We start from the raw sequence: 17,368 nt of genomic DNA on the forward strand, positions 1-17,368 counted from the left end.
CATATACTTTCGTTTTATCATATACTTTTTAAACATTTATATACATATATATATATATATATATATATATATATATATATATATATATAGAGAGAGAGAGAGAGAGAGAGAGAGAGAGAGAGAGAGAGAGAGAGAGAGAGAAACGACCACAGGATGCGAAGAATTCTTGAAAAATGTCAACAAATAGGTTCCTGGAGGCGGAAGGGAGGAGGGTGTGAGAAGTTAAAGATCAGGTACTGGAACAGAGAGACATCCGCCCCACCCACACCAAGAGCCCACCTTGCCTCACCACCCCGCTCATCCGCTCACTCTCCTCACTGTCCAGCAGCAGCAGCAGCAGCAGCGTCCTCACCCCCACCGACCCCCGGTCCGGCGCCGGTCTCGTAGCGACCGACCGACTGGCTGCTGCCTCACGGCAGACGCACGCCTTCTCGTCCGTGGGCCGCCCAGCTCAGTACCAGTCCCGCCGCCGAGTAATTCAGACGTGGGGAAGGGGCTGCTCCTACTTCTCGCTTTCCAGGATTTCCTGCGCGTCGCATTTAAACCCTCCCTTCCCCAGAAATATTCTGGTTCTCTTACAGCCACCTTGTGAATCTGGGTTAGAGACGATCCGCTCTTGAGAGTACACCCATGGGTCAATCCCTCCGCGTGTGTTGAGATAGTACAGTGTTACAGATCTATGACAGAAGTGAGCACACGAGGAGGTTAGTGCAAGCATTGTTGACAACGTGAAGAGGATCTAACATTCCTCCTGCCCCAACCAACCCACGCAACGTGGACAGCTGTCATAACCCGGCACAAGAAAGAGACGTCACTGAGGCTTCCTCTGCCCACTGACACTACAACAACCATGCATACAGGTAAGAGCCACTGAGTCTTGAGGTTCGAGGAATTACAACTTCTGTCATGAGCACACAACATAGCTAGTGTGTGTCTGGCAGAACCAGTCATTCTGTTTACTCTGTTTCCGTCTGTTTGCCACAACTGTTATGTCTTCGTTGGCCGTTGACACAATTATCAGAAACGGAAATGCCAAACTCTTCTTCCCCTGTGAATGATTCATCCTTGGAGCAATGTCCTTCCCGAATCCTTCAAAGCAGGATGGTTGCAAGCCTCTCGGTGAGATGGCCCGCTCTCCGACGTGACCCCTGAAGGTCAGGTCAAAGGGCCGAGCTGTCATACCCCCTAGGTAGTAACAACGTGCTTGAGGGACGACCAGAAGGTCACTAGATGTGCGCTCAAAAAGGGTTGATAATCGCCATAGAACATCACTGTGGATTTCAGGCTCTTCTTTGTGTTAACGCTGGTGTGTGTAGGGCTCCCACTCCTGTGAATGCGACTTAACTGCCTGTTGATATTCCCTGATTACTGTGAGGATTCGTTCTGAGAACTGATTCCAGGAACATCTTCTTGGAAACCCCGCCAAGTCTCATCAATAGATTGGATTAAACATTCCTGCGTCTTCACTTTTATAAACTGGTTTTTCTCATTTTTTTTTCGTTAGTTTTTTAAGTCTTGGATGTGATTGTGAGGTACAAGGCTACTGACAGGTTTAGATCAAATTACCTCGGGACTCGGGATTTCCTATGACATATAATGGTCAATGTATGCATACTCTTTTTTTCTTTCCTTTCATTCTGCTTTCTTTTCTCCTACACCTGTCATCTGTGTTCTGTATCATGTGCCCGTAGTGTTCTTTGTTGTAAGCCATTAATCTACTTAATTAGTTTCATTGATGATCGTATATTAAAGAAACCATTTCATTTTCACCAACAGAACTCATTGTGACTTGATGATGAGAGTCTGTCTCCCCTTACACACACACACACACACACACACACACACATATATATATATATATATATATATATATATATATATATATATATATATATATATATATATATATATATATATATATATATATATATATATATATATATATATGCGTGCGTGTGCATATGTGATATGTGTACCTGTGTTGTATATATAATACTTTTCCCGCTTTCGCAAGACCACTGGGGAAATATGAACAGCAGTCTTATTTGCACAAATCTACTCCATAACTGTCATATATATATATATATATATATATATATATATATATATATATATATATATATATATATATATATATATATATATATATATATATATTGTTTAGCTTGTATATTGAGAGCTGTGGATCACGTAGCAGGCGAGAGCCATTCTAGTCAGATATATACATCGTGTAATCAAGGAACTCCCAGGGCCACCAGCCCCCAGCCTGACTCTCATGTGAAAGTAACGACCGTCGGTAAATGCAATCCAATTCGATGAACCAAATTAGCATAGCCCACACACCATTTACCCACCGACGCCGTGTGCACCAAATCCTCACTACCAGAACCTAACCTAACGACTCCAGACGATTTCAGAAACTGGAGCCCAAAAATCTGACGGTACTGTCATATATATATATATATATATATATATATATATATATATATATATATATATATATATATATATATATATATATATATATTCTTTTTTTTTCTTTCGTACTATTCGCCATTTCCCACGTCAGCGAGGTAGCGTTAAGAACAGAGGAATGGGCCTTTGAGGGAACATCTTCACCTGGCCCCCTTCTCTGTTCCTTCTTTTGGAAAATTGAAAAAAACGAGAGGGGAGGATTTCCAGCCACCCGCTCCCTCCCCTTTTAGTCGCCTTCTACGACACGCAGGGAATACGTGGGAAGTATTCTTTCTCCCCTATCCCCAGGGATGATATATATATATATATATATATATATATATATATATATATATATATATATATATATATATTCCCATGAGTCCACGGGGAAAATGAAACACGATAAGTCCCCAAGTGCACTTTCGTGTAATAATCACATCATCAGGGGAGACACAAGAGAGAAATATATCAGTTGATATACATCGAAGAGACGAAGCTAGGACGCCATTTGATAAACAGACATGTTTACCAAATGGCGTCCTAGCTTCGTCTCTTCGATATATATATATATATATATATATATATATATATATATATATATATATATATATATATATATATATATATATATATATATATATATATATATATATATATATATATGTGTGTGTGTGTGTGTGTGTATGTATATGTATATGTATATCCCCTCTATTTTCAATAAAGAATATGCGCTACGGCTTTAAATGGCTTCATTTGCCAACGCACACAGAGACAAGCAACAGCAGTAAGGGGGATAGGGAGGTGGGGTGGAAAGGCAAGGCACATAATGCTATCCAGGGCCTCCAGCTGCCTCCCTGGGTAGGGAAAAGGTTATAGTGCAGGAAGAGAGAGAGAGAGAGAGAGAGAGAGAGAGAGAGAGAGAGAGAGAGAGAGAGAGAGAGAGAGAGAGAGAGAGAGAGAGAGAGCAGGAAAAGTAAGCTGGGCCTGTGAGGAAGGAGGAGCTGCTAGCTGGGGCCCCCAGAGTAAACCAGCCACTATATATTCGTGGACAGGTCCAGGCTGCAACAACTTGACTCTCACGAGTGTATGATGACGGAAAAAAAAAATCTTTTAGTGCGCTCGTAATCATATGGCATCACCGCCACCACCAGCAAGACGCTCCTTCCTGCGTGCGGGTACACTACCGGGGACGGCCTCTTGTGATGGGCAGGGAGTCAGCTACTGTTTGCATGCACCCACGCAAACCTTGTTTACCCTGTGCGTGCAGGTACAACATCAAGACTGTGCCTGCGTGCGGTGTCCAACGGCAAAGGTTACTGTTTACGTGCAAGCACAACGGCAGTGGTTACTGTTTACGTGCAAGCATAACGGCAACGGTTACTGTTTGCGAGCAAGTACAACGGTAGTAGCTTCTGTATGCGTGCAAAGCACAACGGCAGCAGTTACCGTCTGCGTGCACGTACAGTGCTAGTAGTTTTCTGCTTGCGCGCAGGCACAACAGCAGTATCTATTGTTTACTTGCAAGAGCAACATCAGTGGCCACTGCTTGCGTTCAGGTACAAACGCCGTATCTTCTGGTTGCGTGCCAGTGGCGTGTCCTAATATAGCCACAGGAGAGACTTTACATGGTCATAAGAATGGACTGTTATGGACATAGGAGTACATTCATGTCGCCATACGAGTGCCGTTACACGGCCATAATAGTGGCCTAATACGACCATGGGAGTGGCCTGATACGACCATGGGAGTGGCCTGATACGACCATGGGAGTGGCCTAATACGACCATAGGAGTGGCCTAATACGACTATGGGAGTGACCTAATACGACCATGGGAGTGGCCTAATACGACCATGGGAGTGGCCTAATACGACCATAGGAGTGGCCTAATACGACCATGGGAGTGGCCTAATACGACCATGAGAGTGACCTAATACGACCATGGAACTGTTACGGCCATGGGAGTGACCTAATACGACCATGGGAGTGGCCTAATACGACCATGGGAGTGGCCTAATACGACCATGGGAGTGGCCTAATACGACCATGGGAGTGGCCTGATACGACCATGAGAGTGACCTAATACGACCATGGGAGTGGCCTATTTACGCCATAAAAGTGGCCTAATATGATCATAGGAATAATCCGCTGTGGCCATAGAAATGGCCTAACATGGCCATAGGAGTGGCCTATTAAGGCCATAGTAGTGATATTATATGGCCATATAGATGGCCTGACATGGTCATAAGAGTGGCCTACTATGACCAAAGTAGTGGCGTAATACGACCATAGGAGTGACCCGATAAGTCCATAGGAGTGATCTAATATGACCATAGGATTGGACTAATGTGACCACAGGAGTGGACTAAAATGGCCATTGCCCTATAATGACCACCAGAGGGGCATATCAGGGACATGGGAATGATCTAAAATGGCCATAGGAGTGGTCTAACATGGCCATAGGAGTGGTCTAATATGGCTATGACCATAAAAGTGGCCTATAAAGACCATAGGAGTGGCCTAGTACGACCATGGGAGTGGCCTAATACGACCATGGGAGTGGCCTAATACGACCATGGGAGTGGCCTAATACGACCATAGGAGTGGCCTAATACGACCATGGGAGTGGCCTGATACGACCATAGGAGTGGCCTAATACGACCATGGGAGTGACCTAATACGACCATGAGAGTAGCCTCATACGACCATAGGAGTGGCCTGATACGACCATGGGACTAATACGACCATGGGAGTGGCCTAATACGACCATAGGAGTGGCCTAATACGACCATGGGAGTGGCCTAATACGACCATGGGAGTGGCCTAATACGACCATGGGAGTGACCTAATACGATCATAGGAGTGGCCTAATGCGAACATGGGAGTGGCCTAATACGATCATGGGAGTGGCCTAATACGACCATGGGAGTGGTCTAATACGACCATAGGAGTGACCTCATACGATCATAGGAGTGGCCTAATGCGAACATGGGAGTGGCCTAATACGATCATGGGAGTGGCCTAATACGACCATGGGAGTGGTCTAATACGACCATGGGAGTGGCCTAATGCGACCATGGGAGTGGCCTAATACGACCATGGGAGTGGTCTAATACGACCATGGGAGTGGCCTAATACGACCATGGGAGTGGCTTCATACGACCATAGGAGTGGCCTAATAGACCATGGGAGTGACCTAATACGACCATGGGAGTGGCCTAATACGACCATACATACACATATCTTTTCAAAATACCTCTCTCCCAAATTTTATCATTTTTTTTTTCATTCTGCCAGAGATTAATGTGCTTTTTACTGAGCATCGTATTTTTGTGCTCATTAATCACAAAACAGCCGTGACTGACACCCGTGAAATTGAGAACTTTATGCCATTTTGCCATGAATTTACAGTGGGACCAGGTACCCACCGCCTCTAAAATAAATGGTTGGAAATACTCGGCCTGAAAATGCACACAAATTTTCGTGTTTCTGGCATTTTCAGTTTAAGTTGGGACGGGACAGAGTCAGTTCAGAGGGATATTAGCAATGAATGAAAACTCGACCATGTATAAAAATAGCGTTGTTGAAAACGAGAGATGGCTGGGTCGGGCGGCCCAATATCCCTAGCGGAACAGGAATTTTATCTGGTATAGGTTATTGCACATCCGGCTCCCACCAGCGGAACACAGAAGCAACGACATTAAGCGAAGATTGGATGCATATTACTGGAAAATGGCGAGCCTCTCTCTCCCTCTCTCTCTCACTGTTTGGGTTTTGTAACTTGCTCGCTCTGAGGGCTTCGTGGATGTCCCTTAACCTGATTTTGCCACTGTAGACGTCATCTCTCGCCTCCTGGTTGTAGATAGCATCTCTACCCTGACCTGTACTTTATCTGTTCTACAGCAACCGAGATGGCGCCGGCAAAAACAGGCCCCAGTTATAGCCATCTCGGCTGAAAGTGAAAATGAAGATTATGGGAACAAGAAAAAGGAAAAAAAGGATGTTGATTTGATCTCCTCGGGTCCACCTGGCTCCTCAAAGAGGACACGTTATGAGAAAAGGGAAAGATGAAAGTTGGGAAAGAATTCCACAGGAGGGAGATACACCACCAGTCAATCCTGGTGTAGCTGGTCTCCACACAGAAACTATGGGAAGCAGCAACTACGCGCATGCCGAGGGTTCAAGCCTTAGAGACACCAGCTTACACTTCACAATTGCAGTGGGCGATACAATACCTGTACAACAAAGAGCGGGAAGCAACAACCCAACAGACGGAAACGGATGGTGACAGAGAAGTGATAGTGGACGACGACTGATACGGTGGATGGCATCTCATGCCACTATGACTAAGAGGTAGGTGGAGAATGTGCCACCCAGCCATGTGTGCAACACTCCACACTGAGGTGAACGAGGACCCCTGCAGATATGGAACAGCTGTTCGCAAGATAAAGTGTCTGCTCTCCCTGGCCTGCAGGTATCTTCTCTTTCCCCCTGGTCCGTAAATATGGTCTCTTTCCCCTGATATGTAGATACCGTCCTCGCTCTGGGAGGAGAGGGGATATAGCTGCCCTCTCACCCAGGAAAATATTGTCCTCTCCCTCCCAGCCAGGAGAATATTGCTGCGCACTTTTAACGTGTGCAGCCGCCGCCTACTCTTCCCATCTTTTCCTCTCTCGCCAGAACTTACGACTACCCTTGGCCAGACTTACCCTTAGCCAGACAAACCCTTAGATATATCTATCCAGATTTACCTATCCCGTGCAAACCCTGCCCTTAGCAAGAGGTTATCACCCTTATTGAAATCATAACATTGTTGGCCCACGTAGCACCTAGCAGCTACATTTAACACCCTAGACCCATGGATCACCCACCCTTAGCCACAACATTAAACCCCAGACCCATACATTACCTCCAAGCTAAAACACAACACCCATAGCCAGAGCATAGCCCCCACATCACCACAGCCTAACAAAAAGATATGGTCTCCTAACCGGAACACATCCAGCCAGAATCTATCGTCTCCGTTTATCCATTTAAGCAGCCTGCGCACAGCCCCTTCTCTACCCACTTACGCATCTCACCAGAACAAATTCTACTCCAACAGGTCTATTGCCTCTCCATTCATTAATAACATGTTCCCTTCTAGTCTATAAGCATCATCGAGTGGAGCCAAAACGTATCTTCATGTCTGCCCCCAATCAAATCAACCGCTTTTAATCGAGGGTTCACTTGGAGTGTCATTCATACTCTCTCTCTCTCTCTCTCTCTCTCTCTCTCTCTCTCTCTCTCTCTCTCTCTCTCTCTCTCTCTCTCTCTCTCTCTCTCTCTCTCTCCTCACGAGGACCTGGGTCGTCTCAGATATCGCCGTTCTCATCTGAGGCAGTCGTCAGGGCGGAAATTGCGAATTCAAATTAGCAGCGAGGCGGGAGGGGGGGGGGATGGGTAGGGCAGGCCATCTGGTCAGCCCAGACCCCGGGATGCTTGGCTTCTGTGTTGGTGGGAGGCAACCCTCCCTACTCCTCCTGAACTCCCCCACAACTCGACTCCACCGAATCACCAGAAACTCCATCCCATCTGGCCCTAATTCCCGGCACCAGAGGTGTGTGCTGTAGCCACGTTACATTATCTTATCACTATCACCACGCCAGACTCTCCCTCACTACCACACCATCCACTCCTCTCCATCGCCACCACCATCACCACCACCACCACCAACACCACCACCATCACCAACACCACCACCATCACCAACACCACCACCATCACCAACACCAGTCCATCTTTCCACCTGCTTCCAAGATCTTAGTACCATGCACCTGTCTAGGACAGTCCAGTCAGGGAAATGATGAGACTTATCCATTTCAAACAGCGCGGGTTCACATATGGCTACTAAACGGCATTCATTTCAGAGTTACCTGCTCAGTGTAATCCCTAGAGCACGTCTGTACGACCCTTGGGCACGGCGATACGTCCCTTGAGCACGACGGTACGACGGCCATCTAGCGAGAGGGTTGTACCGCCGTACTCTGGGCTAATACCATCGTGCCCAAGGGTCGCACCGCCGTACACAAGGGTTGTGCCTCCGAGTTTGAGGGCCGCGCCGTCGCACTGGAGTGGCACCGACCGCGCGTCGTGCTCAGGACGTTTGCGATATGATAAATCATCGGACGTAGAGTCGTAAAAGCCGACAGACTTATGAATGCTGAACAACACGGTTGAGTGGTGTGAGGCTGTCACGCCACCAAGCAGATCAATGTATGAGTGCCACACGGGACGCTATCAACGGTGGACTACCAACGTCTTAACCCAATTATGTCCTGGACGCATTAACAACAAATATACTACAACTAGCTTAGGCAAAATATGTATATATATATATATATATATATAGGTGCAAGTAATTCACTCAAGAAAATGACTACTGCCACAGGAGAGATGAAGAGAACGTTAAGATGGGATGAGGTCATTTGGTGAGCTGGCAATTATCACATCAGCAACTCGTCTACAACACTTTCACACCCTCCGGGAAGCCTTGTGTGATACAGAAGGAGTACTTACTTACTTACTTACTTACTTACTTACTTACTTACTTACGAGTACGCACCAATGAGATTTTGCCAAATGGCAGGGCTAGCTAGCACGTAGCGCTCATTGCAGGAAAATCAAAGTTTACGGAGGACGACTCGTGTGAATTTCGTGCGGAGATGAAGAGATGGTATGTTAGTGGAGCAAATACCAGCTGCCCACGTGCGGGCGAGGAAGAAAGAAAAGACAGTAACCTGAGCCAAGGGAATGAAACTTGGCAGCCACTGAAGTGCTTGTTCGCGGCGCAGGCGTCACTAACCGAGAAAGAGAGAGAGAGAGAGAGAGAGAGAGAGAGAGAGAGAGAGAGAGAGAGAGAGAGAGAGAGAGAGAGAGAGAGAGAGAGAGAGAGAGAGAGAGACTGCTCGTATAGAGGGGTTATAACACCGTTCAGGCCACTACATAGAGACAATTCACAAAGATTACGGTTATCGAGAGCCGTGATGTATGGTCCTGGCTACGATCATAAAGCCACAAGGAAACCCCCACGTCCTTCACAGTTATAACTTCACCTTATACTCCCAACAATAAAACTGTGAAGCAACTTAAACTGAAGGACAAACCACTAGAATACACTTGCTGTGATTCGATCTGAGGCTACTGCTTACAGGGAATGAATGCGTGTGATTAGGATATGTACAAGAGAAAGCGGCAAGAGGCCAGGTGGAATGTGTAAATGATGGAAAAAGAGGGTAATTGAGAGTTGGGGTTGAGCCAGTATCAACAAAGTTTAGGGACAACAAGAAAAGGGGTTTGGATGATTACTGAAGTAACATTAGATCCAGTTTTAACAAATTATATAATCTTGATCGTAGCAAGCCTGGGCAGACGGCAAGTAGCAAGTCGGTCATCAACACGTCCCAGAGCAGTGTGACCAACGTCATAGCTCCATCAGGCATGACAACATCAAGGATGATGACTGCTACACAAAGTGAACACGTCTTGTTCACGAGCGTATCCCAGTAGTGTTGATCTGGTTCATTATGTCATGTGAGACATCGCTGGCGGCTGTAGGTCTAATTAAGGCCATCTCATTCACGCTATGTATGTACTATTATACCCTATACTGACCTAGGCAACCATCTTATCGACCAACCCCGAGAGGGGGTGGTGGATGAACAGCTGGATTTGACTGTGAACCTAATGCCCAAACCAGGACTCGAACTTATGCGCTCGGCCGTGGGTGTCTCTTGAATGCGTCAGTGAGTAACACTAACCACTGCACCACGGAGGTCTGATACAACACTTAGCCATATAATTATAACTTTGTACGCAGGCATCTGGTGATACAGAACCAACTGCGGGTAAGAAGGTGAAGTCTCCAGACCAGAACCACCTGTAGTTATTATGGGAAAGTTTGGTCGGAGAACCATCTGCAGGTACCAAGTGAAAGTCTGCTAAAGGAGCCATCTGTGCGTACGAAGGAGAAAGCTTGGCGGAGAACTATGTGCGGGTACCAATGGTAGGGTCTGGTAGGAGAACCATCTGCGTGCGTACCAAGGAGAGTCTGGTGGGATGACCATCTGTGTGTACCAGGGAGAGAGTCTGGTAGGAGAACCATCTGTGTGTACCAGGGAGAGAGTCTGGTAGGAGAACCATCTGTGTGTACAAGGGAGAGAGTCTGGTAGGAGAACCATCTGTGTGTACCAGGGAGAGAGTCTGGTAGGAGAACCATCTGTGTGTACAAGGGAGAGAGTCTGGTAGGAGAACCATCTGTGTGTACCAGGGAGAGAGTCTGGTAGGAGAACCATCTGTGTGTACCAGGGAGAGAGTCTGGTAGGAGAACCATCTGTGTGTACCAGGGAGAGAGTCTGGTAGGAGAACCATCCGTGGGTACCAACTGAGAGGCAGGTGTTTCTACATGACCTGACAGGAAGTCAATTACAGTGTCATTAGTCTAATTATGTATTGCTTATGCCTTATATTAATTACTCCACCGAGAATATTGCTGCATACCTGTTCTTCCCACCACTATAACCACAACCACTACCACCTCACCAGTACTGCTACTACCACTACCACAGCTACTACTACCACTTCCACCACCACAGCTACTACTACCACTTCCACCACCACAGCGACTGCTACCACTTCCACCACCACAGCTACTACTACCACCTCCACCACCACAGCTACTACTACCACTTCCACCACCACAGCTACTACTACCACTTCCACCACCACAGCGACTGCTACCACTTCCACCACCACAGCTACTACTACCACCTCCACCACCACAGCTACTACTACCACTTCCACCACCACAGCTACTACTACCACTTCCACCACCACAGCGACTACTACCACTTCCACCACCACAGCTACTACTACCACTTCCACCACCACAGCTACTACTACTACCTCCACCACCACAGCTACTACTACCACTTCCACCGCCACAGCTACTACTACCACTTCCACCACCACAACGACTACTACCACCTCCACCACCACAGCTACTACTACCACTTCCACCACCACAACGACTACTACCACTTCCACCACCACAGCTACTACTACCACCTCCACCACCACAGCTACTACTACCACTTCCACCACCACAGCTACTACTACCACTTCCACCACCACAGCTACTACTACCACTCACCACCACAGCACTACACCACTCACCACACACTCACTACCACTTCACCACCACAGCCTACTCACCACTCACCACCACCTACTCTACCACTTCCACCCACAGCACACTACACACTCCACCACCACACACTACACACCTCCACACCACTACTACACCACCCACCACCACACACACTCTACTACCACTCCACCACCACAGCTACTACTACACACCACCTCACCACCCACACACTACTACTACCATCCACCACCACACTCACACTATCTACCATCCACCACCACACTACCACACACCACACTCCACCACCACCTCACCATCCACCACCTACACTACCACTTCACACCACACACACCCTCACACCACTCACTCACCACCACACTACTACTACCACACCACCACCACATACACACACTACCACACACTACACACCATCACCACCACACCTCACTACCCACTCACCACCACACTACTACACTCACTCACCACCACACACACACTACCACATCCACCACCACCACATCACTACACCACTCACCACACATCACCACTACCACTCACCCATCACATCACCTCACCACTCCCACACCACCTACACCTCACCACTACCACAACACTCACCACCACACCACCACTACACCATCACACCACCACTCACCCACCCACACCACACACCATCACTCACACACCCACCACACACTCACCATCACACACCCCACACACCCACTCACCACATCACCACCACCATCACCACTCACACCACTCACATACCACATCACCCCACACCTCCACACACCATCACCATCCCACCTCACCCCATCACCACACTCCCTCACCACCCACACACACCCACACCAACCACCACCCACACATCACCACCACATCCACCACCACACCTACTCACCACCATCCCACCACCACACCACACCATCACCACCTCACCATCCCACCACACCATCACCATCACCACCACACCACTACACCACCCACACCACACACCATCACCACCACACCATCCACATCATCACACCATCACCACCATCACCACCATCACCATCACCACCATCACCATCACCACCATCACCATCACCACCATCACCATCACCACCTCACCATCACATCACACCATCACCATCACATCACCACATCACCATCACCATCACCACCATCACCATCACCACCACCATCACCATCACCATCACCACCACCATCACCATCACCACCACCATCACCATCACCATCACCATCACCATCACCACTATCACCACCATCATCACCATCACCACCACTATCACCACCATCATCACCATCACCACCACTATCACCACCACTATCACCATCACCATCACCATCACCACCACCATCACCATCACCATCACCATCACCACTATCACTACCATCATCACCATCACCACCACTATCACCACTATCACCACCACTGTCACCACCACTATCACCACCACTATCACCATCACCATCACCATCACCACCACCATCACCATCACCATCACCACCATTACCATCACCATCACCACCATCACCACCATCATCACCATCATCACCACCATCACCACCACCACCATCACCATCACCATCACCACCATCACCACCATCATCACCATCATCACCACCATCACCACCACCACCATCACCATCACCATCACCATCACCACCAGTGACTCGGGTTCTGCTGCAGGAGGATGTTGCCTGCTTGCTCGGTCAGCTGTGTCGTTTACTCTGCCTCACAGCGGCGTTAATCGTGCGTTTGGCCTTAAATCGTCGTTTATATCGTGCTTTTTAGAGACGTTAATCGTTCGTGTTAATTTCTGCTACATCTTATAACGCTGTGTGATCGTTCATCATTCGTTAATCTTGTGTTTTTTGTGCTAAACGCACTTCTTTCAAACGTTAACCAGGCATCTTTCATCTGGCCGTCGTTAACCTTGCTTTTTCTGGTCAATCGTTTACCGTCCTCTGTCAGTCCTTTCGTTGATGATTTGACAATGAGACCTTTCTAAACCCCCCCCCCCCTCCCCCTCCCCTTCGTTAGTCCTGTTCTTTGTTCTTGTTCAAGTTGTAGTTACTTAGTTGTAGTTACGTTCACTTAATTACTGAAGGCCTTCCAAGCCTTACTTCTTAATCCTTGGATGATTTAACGACACCTCATCCAGTTTTTAACGAGGCGTGTCTTGCTCGTTAAACGCAGTCGTTACCTTCCGTTAACCCAACTGATTTCACCTTACATCACATATGTAAGCTTCTCAGGACTTCGTTAACCGTACTTGTCATGATATTTGCTAACGTAGATCGTTCACAGTTCTCTCTCTCTCTCTCTCTCTCTCTCTCTCTCTCTCTCTCTCTCTCTCTCTCTCTCTCTCTCTCTCTCTCTCTCTCTCTCATTTATCTATGTTGTGAGCCACTGTGATCTCTTCACAGAACTGACGGAATTAACGAAATCATGGCAGGCTTCGAGATTAAAAGCCATTCCGTGTTTAAAGATTCAATCAACTCAGCTTCCTGTATGAGACTCGAAGGGATCAGCAACAGAGCCAGTCGTTCTGTGTTACATACGACCCCAGCAGGACGACCAGACGTAGTCGTACGACACCAGCAGGACGACCAGACGTAGTCGTACGACCCCAGCAGGACGACCAGACGTAGTCGTACGACACCAGCAGGACGACCAGACGTAGTCGCAAGACTCCATCTCAACCTCAGGGACACCAGAAACCGTGCTACGAAGACGTAAAGAAAACGGACTGGGGAACGGTTCATTTCTGATGCCAGGTTTTGGGTTAGATTGTCTGAACTGGCTGTTTGGTGGTTTGAAGAGGGAGGGAATGGGGCCTTGGAGAGGGATGGGATAGCTGGAGGGGAGAGGGGAACTAGGAGAGGGGAACTAGGAGAGGGGAACTAGGAGAGGGGATGGTTTATGTATGTGTGGTTAAAGGGAAGTGAATTCACAGGTGGGATTGAAGAGGAATGCGGTCAACTGGGAATGATACACATTGAACGAAGAAATTAGTGTATGACTAACGAGAGAGAGAGAGAGAGAGAGAGAGAGAGAGAGAGAGAGAGAGAGAGAGAGAGAGAGAGAGAGAGAGAGAGAGAGAGAGAGAGAGAGTAGGGAAACATAATTTGTGCGCAGTACATAAGTGGAGAGGCTCCTCCTAGCCACTGGTCAGGAAATTTAGTTGGTTTACTTTACAAATTCAAGGCGACAGTTCACATAGTGGCATTTCCCTCCTCCCTATCCTACCTATCACTATAGGTTAGGGTAAGGCAAAGGTAAAGTGAGAGGCGCACGCGCTATTGATCTCGCCCCTAACACCAGGCCTCCGACACTTCAGCCTGCAGTGGACAAAACCATGCAACCAGCTGCAGACAGAATGCGATTAAGGTTTAAAATATACCTTCCCTAAGCCGCGTTCAGGGACCTATTCATCGACCAACCCCAGGAGGAGGAGTATGAACGGCAGGTGGGGCTGCCTGTCAGACAGTTCGCCCGCACCGAAACTTAAACCGAGGCCCGCAGATTTGCCCTCACCGCCGCTAACCAGATTACGCGCGATGGTTCACGGCAAATACCACCACAAGGATGTACCTTGGTTTCTGAGGTCTTCAATGTCTGAGATAAGGGCTCCGACCTCCAACCATTTTTTCAGAGGTGTGGTAATGTGATACGACCGGTGGGTAATCTGGTATGCCACGTCTACTGGTTGATCCTTTTTATTTTTGCCGCAAAAGCGGCGAGTCCATTACTCGCTCCGACCCATCCTGTGGGCGGAGGAGCACGAGAGAATACAGTGCACAAAGGGCCCACGGACGGACCCCACAATGACTGAACTATAAAACAAGTTACATGACGAGTGAACCATTTACAGGGACTGTGCCACAGTGATTAAATGACTGAACAGGTTCACATGATACTTACAATAATGTTAGAATATCTTTAAGTATCTAGTTGTTGGTGGAACTATATATACACAAGGTTCTTCTTGCGTGATATGATGGCTCGGCAGACGTTCATCTGAAGTCGACCAACAACTGAGGGAGGTCAGGTTCAGTAGTGTGTCCGATATCCTACTGACCTTCTCTGTTTGTAGTAACATCAAAAAGTGAGACCGTAAGGCCATCTACAAGCTACCTCTAGATTTGTTTTTGAAAGACAAAGAGAATTATTGACCGTCTCAAGCAGTTCCCTTGACTGATAATATGATCATCGTAAATCTACGCCTGTTGAAATAAACCGTCCACCTGCGTCCAGTGTGTTGTGGGAGCTACAGAAAGCATCATCGACTCCTCTCTACAATGAGATAAAGATCATAAAGGACTGTAATGAATACCTGAGGGATTCCTGTGCCCACAGGTCCAACATAATCACGGGTCTTTTACATATTGAGTGTATGTGGTTTAGGAATTAGTAAGACATGGTGTTGTAAGTTATTTCGGGCGGTGGTTATAACTTGATGATGATCCTGGTGGCTGCAGGGCTAAAGGCCTAATAACTAAGCAGTCATCCAAAGTAAGGTCAACAATCGTTATCTCAATGACCCCCTTCAGAAGTCAATTGAAATTCTTCATACACCAACGGGATGGTTTGAATGTTATGATGATTGAAGAGCTAAACGTTCAATTGTCATATGGAAGAAAACATATTTGTAGAAGACAATAGAATGAGGTGGTGATCTACTCTCACCCAGTACTGTTAAAACATTCAATTCTTGGAGTTTATCATGTGGTATACGATGATTTTGCTCATTTGAAAAATACTATTATTATCATTATTATTACAACTATCATAACTATTGTTATTATTATTAATTCTCTCCTGTTTACCACGTACACTGTAGATAATAGACATTTATATCAAAGGTTGTTACAGAACAAGTATGTTACGATTAATTTAATCTATTAACCTTTTGAAAAATGGAAAACAGCATAACAATCAGTGCACAAATAATGGAAATATCTACGTTCTTTGTTATGATTTTAATCCATACACCTGGGGAGCAAGAGGTCATTAGTTCATTTCCGGTAAAATCAGGGCGCCATCTTGTGACGTCACAATGTAAACAGACTCGTCCATCAGCTGAGCGAGCCACGATCGGACACTCAAGAGATTCGATAGGTTTCAGAATCAGTTTAGATACGTTTCCCTCTATCTGGTCAGTGATAATGTTGCGTATTTTGTTATCATGAAAATAAAGGAAGGAGACAAAGACACACTCACTCAAATTATGCACAGCATTTCAAAATACAATAAGTCATGGTGTACTCCACCATGTGATATCAAGCAAAAACTAAATTCTCAGCTGAATTTAGCTTAATGCCGTATGAATGTTCATGTTTTGAAGTCACGAAGCTAATCTTGAATTATATATATATATATATATATATATATATATGTATGTGAGAAATACTTAGAAAAGCAAATGGATTTGTATGTAGCATTTATGGATCTGGAGAAGGCATATGATAGAGTTGATAGAGATGCTCTGTGGAAGGTATTAAGAATATATGGTGTGGGAGGCAAGTTGTTAGAAGCAGTGAAAAGTTTTTATCGAGGATGTAAGGCATGTGTACGTGTAGGAAGAGAGGAAAGTGATTGGTTCTCAGTGAATGTAGGTTTGCGGCAGGGGTGTGTGATGTCTCCATGGTTGTTTAATTTGTTTATGGATGGGGTTGTAAGGGAGGTAAATGCAAGAGTCCTGGAAAGAGGGGCAAGT

At 46.7% G+C, this 17,368-nt stretch overlaps 1 protein-coding gene across 1 annotated transcript in view; it reads left to right on the top strand.

Annotated features, from left to right (window-relative positions):
- The first annotated feature begins 417 nt into the window (after positions 1–417).
- The window catches only part of LOC139757313 (uncharacterized), a 288,888-nt gene continuing 271,937 nt past the window's right edge, over positions 418–17,368 (top strand). The window contains exon 1 of the mRNA XM_071677712.1: positions 418–860. Coding sequence (XP_071533813.1) covers positions 851–860 — 10 coding nt within the window. The 5' untranslated portion in view covers positions 418–850. The remainder of the gene's footprint in view (positions 861–17,368) is intronic.

This window comes from Panulirus ornatus, chromosome 25 (assembly GCF_036320965.1).
Source record: "Panulirus ornatus isolate Po-2019 chromosome 25, ASM3632096v1, whole genome shotgun sequence".
Lineage (NCBI taxonomy): Eukaryota > Metazoa > Arthropoda > Malacostraca > Decapoda > Palinuridae > Panulirus > Panulirus ornatus.